Raw genomic sequence first — 7,754 nt, 5'->3', positions numbered from 1 at the left:
GCAGCAGCTTCCGTGTGTGTGTGTCTCTAGCTCCTCCCCAGACAGAGGAAGAGGCCAGTGCTGGGAGAGCAGCTGCTGGCTGTGTGTGGTGGATGGGAGAAGCTGGATGTGGCAGGAAGGTGACTGTTTATCTTACCTGAATTAAACAGGCAGCAGCTTACCTCAGCTCTCACATAAATGGGCACATGCTCTGCCAGCTGCTGTGTGATGACTGTGCATGTCTGTGAAGTGTAGATAGTGTTGCACAGATGTGCCATTGCATTTTACTCTTTACTATACATATGTGAGTGCTCTGTGCCTGTGGTAGTAGCTGCTCTTTGTGTGTGTGTGTGTGTGTGTGTGTGTGTGTGTGTGTTTTGCTACTTTTTAGGAACAGGACTGATATCCTATGTGGTGAGCTTTGATTTTGAAGAGTGTGTTTGACATTCCATGGCTGCCCCCAAGCTCCTGTGTCTCCCACTTTTATCTTTACTTGCCCTGCTGGTTGCCTACTGGTTCCGCCATGTAGAAGAGGACAACCTGCAGAACCGGTTGGATACAGTGTTATCATCTCTGCTTCAGGCTGAGCAAAAAGCTGGACTGGATGTCCACCGTCCTCCTCGTATTGCAATCGGTGAGTACGTTATCTGTGTCACCAATCTGATGTACAAAGTGACAATGGCAAAGATATTGATGAAGATGGTACGTTTTAGATATTGCAGTATTATTCCGGACGCTTCTTTCATATCATTTTTTTTTTCCCTTTACGATCATTTTAAAACTACAAAATTATATGAAAAGTGTTAAAAATAATACTGCAACATGTAAATGTACTCTAAATATCTTTGCTATATATATATATATATATATATATATATATATATATATATATTTAAATAAACATGTCATACTTACATGCACTATGCAGTGGTTTTGCACAGAGCAGCCCCTCCCCTTCTCGGGCCCCCCAGCTGTGGTCTGGGCCCCTTCCCGAGTGCCCCCATAGCAAGGTGCTTGCTGCGGGGGCACTCGTGCGTGGTCGCTCCCCAGCTGTCTTTCTCCGTCCATAAGACACAGAGCAGGGTTTAGCCCTGCTCTCACCTCACTGGCTGTGATTAACAGTAGCAGGAGCCTTGGATTTTTCCAAATGAACGCAAACTGTTTACTGATTGGACGAAGTGGAGATGGCAATGTCATCACTCCACCTCATCCAATCAGTGAACACCTTGCAATCATTCCACAGCAGTCCCACAGGTATGGCATATGCATTCTTACTGTGGTCCAAGCTAGACCAATATAACTATGCAATAAAATCCATATCTGGAGTTCAGCATCTCAGCCAATCAGGAGGGAAAGACTCGGGAGAGCCTAGGGTCTCGTGCACATCGCTGGATCAAGATTGGGCTTAGGTACGTATTGGGGTGGGGGTGAGCTGTGCACTGAAGGTTTTTTATGCTTGTGCATGAAGGTTAAAAACCTTCAAACTTTACAACCACTTTAAAGTGGTTGTAAACCCTTACAAACCACTTTGACCTACAGGTAAGCCTAGATTAAGGCTTACCTGTAGGTCCAAGCAATATCTCCTAAACCTATATGGTTTAGGAGATATTTGCCCGAAAACGGGCACATGCGCCGTAGACAGCGGCGCGCAGGCGCACTGAACGCGGCAGTTCCAAAAATGGAGCTGCCGCATTTGTCGACTCCCGTGCGCGGGAGTGATGTCATCGCGGCTTCGCCGAATGACAGCGGCGGAGCTGCGAGACGCCACAAGCAAGATGGATGCGGCGGACTACAGGGGACAGCGCGACTTCGCTGGCTCCTGTGTCAGGTATGTGACACATAATGGGCCTACTATGCGATGCATAGTAGTCCATTATGCTTTACCTTTGCAGGGAAAAAAAGAGGAAGTAAACTCATCAGGGTTTACTTCCTCTTTAAGTATTAGATTTTCCAACAAGAATGTATTTTGGCCTGTAAATGTTGAAATTATATAATAATGAAATATAAAGCGGAAAAAAACAAAAACAAATTATGTGAGCAGACTGCAGTTCCTCTTTAAGCTGGCTGTACACTTTTTGTTCAGAACTTTTCTTTTTAAGAGCGTTTGTTCATTTTCATAATCGTTGTTGGGGATCAAATCGATGTTCGATTTCAACCGCAGTGATGAGGAAAGTTGAAGGAGTGAACAGGTTTCTAAAAGTGTATGTGGCCTTCAGTAAAAGCAAACACAATTTTCAAATACTGTCAAATGACATTTGTCAAACTGTCACATGTACTGAGAATTTTGTATACAAATATTCGTTGAAAAATCTACTAGTGTATGGTCAGCTTTAGTTTGCCAAAAGGATGCATAAGGTAAAGAGAAAAATGATCTCACCCATAGTCACCTGTTAGATATGATCGTTGGCTTTTTTTGTTTCAGAGAAATCATGAGAATGCTTTTGCGATGTAACTTATGATCCTGAACTCCAGTTATGAATTGTATTGCACAGTTACATTTCTCCAGCTTGGACCAAAAGAATGCATATGCTATAGCTGTGGGACCGCCGTAGAAGCACAGGAGTTCACTTGCTGGGCACGGGTGTCATTCACAGCATGCCTTGGATTTTTCTAAATGAATGCAAACTGTTTACTGATTGGATGGCGATGTCATCACTGCTCCTCATCCAGTCAGTGAACACCTTGCAATCATTCCACAGCAGTCCCACAGGTATGGCATATTCATTCTTACTGTGGTCCAAGCTAGAACAATAGAACTATGCAATAAAATCCATATCTGGAGTTCAGCTTTAAAGTGTATATAAAGCCTAAGTGCCATTCACACCTAACATGCACATTACTAAAACGCACATCTGTGTGGTGTTTAGGGTGCCATTCATTGTCCAGTTTGTTCCAGATGAAGAAAAATTTTTTATGATACCACGATGCATAAATGGCAGCACATTACATCATACGTATTGTGCGTTATGCTGCACTGAATCGTGAAAATTCTGTGTGTTCATTGAGAAGCATGGGCTGCCTTAAAGTTGTTGTAAACCCCTACATATACTCAGTCAAGTGCTGGCGCCGTCATCTTGCCTAAGGCTGGGTTCACACCGGAGAACGCAGCGGCTCACAGCAGGAGTCCGGTGCGTCTCCATTCATGCACAAATTTTTGGCTGAATTCGGACCTGAAATTGACCAAAAGACACACAGGACTCCTGTGCAATTCGCACCGGAGCCGCTCCGGAGATGTGTGAACCAGCTCCATAGAGAGCCGATCATAATCTCCTGCTGTTTGAATTGGATGCAGAGATATCCACATCCAATTCGCAATAGTGTGAACCCAGCCTAAGTTTCCTACTGTGCATGCGCGAATCGCAGAGCTTTCCCTTTTGGGTGGAGCTCCTCTTGAAGTTGTACCTGTATTTCTGCAGCCCTTTCTTCTCTACATCCGTTTTTAAAGTGCTGAATTTAAAAACTTGTCTGAGAGTTAAAAAAAAAAGTGTGTGAGGAGCTGATTTACACTCTGCAGAGCTTCGAATGCTGATTGGAGGGAAGGACACATTCCCCCCCCCCCACCCCCCCCCCAGAGCTGAGGCCTCTCCCGTGTCACCATTCATGCTGACGGCAGAGGAACAAAGCAGCAGACAAAAGTGACACTTAAGCTTTATACACACGGTACGATTGTTGGCCAACCGAGCGTCTGATTTTTGTCAAAAGGGCGTGTGCCAGGATTTTGTCTTGCATACTAACGTTACACAATTGTTGTGCAACAAACACGAACGTAGTGACGTACTACAAAGAATTTCAGCTCTTGAGCACCACCCTTTGGGTCCCTTCTGCTAATTTTGTGTTTGGTGAGTATTGATTCTGAGCGTGCGTGTTTGTACTTTTGACTTTTGTGTGACGGTGATTTGTGTACTGACCACACGAAAATCTGACATCAAACCGGTGTCCGCTGAAAATTTACTAGCCTGTCATCCAACATTTGTTGGCCGAAAGTTGGACAAAAATTGTCCAGAACAGTGTACTAATGGTACGATATTAGGACAACAGTCTGTCAACAGACAATCCCCTGCCAACAATCGTACCGTGTGTACAAGGCTTTAGTACTCCTCCTAATTCAGACAAATACACACTATAGAGGGATATGCTTTGTTAATGTTTCATATTGGAGGCTCTATGCAGTTTACGATTGGTGCGTTCTACAGTGCATTTATTTTTTGCATTTTGCTGTGCATTTTTGCACACTCGATTTTCCCAAAATTTCGCAGCAATTTGTGTGTGTTTTTTTTTAATGCTTTTTTACATTTTTGGCAAATTTGTTGTTGGGCAGATTAAAAAACACAAAATTGACAATACTGCTGCGCACAAACCTTGCCAAATAAAACCTAATCTTATAATTCTTGAAAGCCGCTCACATATATAGAAAGTGTTCTCTACACTCTTGGAAAGATGGATGGGGGGGGTTTATGTGGCGCTACCTAAATATAAGTGAATCCTAAACGGATCTCAATCAATTGTGATCTCTCAGAAAAAAATGTATATAAAGTGAATAAATCTAATTCATAAACATTTACATAATATTAAATAATTAGTTATAGAAAAAATAAAGTGCAATAACTTTCCAAAGCCTATGTGCAAACGTGCAATAGTGTAAATAGCATAAAAAGCCTAAGAATAAATTCCATAAATAAATACGTGCAAAAAAAAACCACAAATCGCTGGAAAATGCGCTACATGCTTTTTTGCAGCTTCTCCATTGAAGTCTATGGAACCAAAAAGCAAAAAAAGCACTGTGCTGCGATTACAAAAGTTCCTGACCCTTTCCAAAAACACAGCAGCTGAAAAAAGCTTGGATGTAAATTTGTCCCATAGAAAATTGTTAAATGGACTATAGTGCATTTCTGCAAAAAGCACCAGAAAATGCATAATGTGAACCAGGCCTTGTGTTTTGTAACATGTTTTAATGCACTGCAACAGACACTATAGATGTACAGTAAGACATTTCTTGTAGTTAGTGACCAGGTTTGCACACATATTAGGAGGGATTTTGGTCCACTATTCTTTACAGATCTTCTCTAAATCCTTAGCGATACTAAATTCTCTCTTTTTTTTTTTTTTTTTTACAAATAAAAAATAGGGATGAGCTCAGGCGTATTTGCAACTACACGTGCAGAGCCCGCCAGGAAGTTGGCACTGCGGAGCACTAATCACAAGCGGTGAGACATTTTCTCCATCTGCGACTGCAGAGATTGGGAAATATCTCACTGCTTGTGATTAGCGCTGTGCAGTGCCGACTTCCTGGTGGGCTCTGCATGTGCGCTTGCGAACACGCCTGAGCTCATCCTTAATAACAAACATGTCATGCTTACCTGCTCTATGCAGTGGTTTTGCACAGAGCAGCTCGGATCCTCCTTTTCTCAGATCTCTCGTGGGAGCTCCTGGCTCCTCCCTCCTGTCGAGTGCCCCCACAGCAAGCAGCTTGCTATGGAGGCACCCGAGCCGAAGCGCAGCTCCGTGTGTCCATTCACACAGAGCCACGGTTCGGCCCTGTTCTCGCTTGCACGCTCTCTCTCTCGGCTACCTGACTTTGACATCAGCTGCTGTGTCTCACTCAATCAGGAGGGAGAGTTCCAGACAACCAAGGCATTTGTGCACAACGCTGGATAGAGATGGGCTGCTGCACACAGAAGGCTTTTTATCTTGATGCATAAAATGCATCAAGATAAAGAAACCTTCTGTCTTTACAATCACTTTAAGGTTTCTTGGCTGTCGATTGGCAACTCGAAGTTTCAGCTCCCTCCATGCATTTTCTATAGGATTAAGGTCTGGAGACTGGCTATCCACTCCATGACCTTTAATGGGGTTCTTCTTGAACCACCTCTTTATTGCCTTGGCGGTATGTTTTTGGTCATTGTCACGCTGGAAGACCCATCTTCAGCAAATCCAAATGTCAGCTGAGTTACGTTGCTGCACATCCGGGCAGTGAACACATTTCCCAGACAGTAAACTCACTCTTTGAAAGATCTAACCATGTGTAATCCAGTCTACACAATAACTTCTGTCAAATTACAACCAAATAATAATGCTTCAAGGTCACTGAATGTGCTGTATACATGTGCTATATAGCTATAAGCCCCGTTCACACTATTGCGATGCGGGAACCAGCGTGATTCCAGTGCGGGTTCCTGCAAGCATCTTCCTTGCAGGCAGTTAACACTGCCTTCTGTGAACCACTGTGGGTGTAAATACACAGTTAATGATACCCCCAGATCAGTTCGGAGATTGCAGGGCGAACTGTGAATCGGACAGGAATCGGATTGCATGAAAAAAAAAGGTTCCTGCACCATTTTCATGCGATTCCAATGCAAGTTCAGCCATACAAACTGTATGGCTGAATTTGCATTGCACAGACATTGCATGTGATCCGCACAGCGATGCGGTGCGAATCATATGCAATGTCTGTGTTCGCAATAGTGTGAATCGGTGCGACGCCACACTGATTCCCAAAAGTAGTTTCTGTACTGCTTTGGGTGCAATTTCAATAGACATCTGTGTAGGAACCCGCACAGATGTCTCTGAAATCGTCCCTGAAGTCGGACTGACACGCGGTTATGAAATTTTGCAAGTTGAGCTGATCTTTGTGTAGCCCTCCCGGTTCGATAGAACCACTTGGCTTGTGTCGAATAGACCTGCTGGAAAGCATTGTTCAATCAGCAATTTGCAGCTGATCGGCTGCAGCACTGATTAGTGTATTCTGGCAGTGACGAATCCCCCGCGGGAACATTGTATTTTGACCGTGGGGGACTCGTCACTGTCAGAATACACTAATGTGGGAGGGGGTTGATTCCAGCAATGCTAGTGTGGATGCAAGAATCTGAGTTTGTGTTATTTTTTTTTTTTTTTTTTTTTTTTTCGTTCAGCCCGCTGGTTGAATGAACAAAAAAACTGTGTACCATATATATAATATATATATATATATATATATATATATATATATATATATATATATATAATTTTTAACTGATTCTTCCATCCATGCTATATTTTGTGGATGGACAAACCTCCCACTGCAGCTATTGTATTTTGACAGCTGGCATCAACAACTGTCAAGTACCCAAACAGCGCCTGCATCTGATTGGATGCAAGCACTGTTAAGCTGACACTTCTCTGCCTGGCTCCTTTTATTTTTTCAATTGAGGGACGTCGGCTTAAAGGGGTTGTAAAGGTAAATGTTTTTTCACCTTAATGCATTCTATGCATTAAGGTGAAAAAACATCTGACAGTCCCGGCGCCCCCAGTTTTACTTACCTCACCCCTCAAGTCCTGCGCTCGTCCCCTGACGTCCTTTCCACCGTTCAGCCTGGCCGCTGATTGGCTGGAGTGGATGGATGGAAAGCAGCGCAGCCATTGGCTCGCGCTGCTGTCAATCACATCCACTGACGCGGAGCGCGGGGGGGCGGGGCCGTGTGATATAGCGAGCTGTATCACGGGAGCGTGCCCGCAGATGCTTCTCACCATGCGAGGGAGCTCGCATGAACGTGAGAAGCACCTGCAGGAGGAAGCCGAGACAGCCGCCGAGGGTCCCCAGAAGAGCAGGTTCGGGGCCACTCTGTGCAAAACGAGCTGCACAGTGGAGGTAAGTATAACATGTTTGTTATTTAAAAAAATAAAATAAAAATCACTTTACAATCCCTTTAACTAACTCCAACTAGAGTAATACCACCCACTGTGCAATTACCTGCTAGTTAAAGTGCCCCTAAGTATGTATAGAAAATATCTAATAATCC

At 43.8% G+C, this 7,754-nt stretch overlaps 1 protein-coding gene across 1 annotated transcript in view; it reads left to right on the top strand.

The window, feature by feature from the left end:
• The first annotated feature begins 339 nt into the window (after positions 1–339).
• The window catches only part of LOC143987602 (ADP-dependent glucokinase-like), a 69,270-nt gene continuing 61,855 nt past the window's right edge, over positions 340–7,754 (top strand). The window contains exon 1 of the mRNA XM_077486462.1: positions 340–613. Within this exon, the coding sequence (XP_077342588.1) occupies positions 430–613 (184 nt within the window). The 5' untranslated portion in view covers positions 340–429. The remainder of the gene's footprint in view (positions 614–7,754) is intronic.

This window comes from Lithobates pipiens, unplaced genomic scaffold (genome assembly GCF_037356315.1).
Source record: "Lithobates pipiens isolate NorthernLeopardFrog02 unplaced genomic scaffold, aLitPip1_a1.2 Scaffold_18, whole genome shotgun sequence".
Taxonomy (NCBI): Eukaryota; Metazoa; Chordata; class Amphibia; order Anura; family Ranidae; genus Lithobates; species Lithobates pipiens.
Note: the sequence above shows the minus strand (reverse complement) of the source record. Positions and strands in the feature narration are given on the sequence as shown.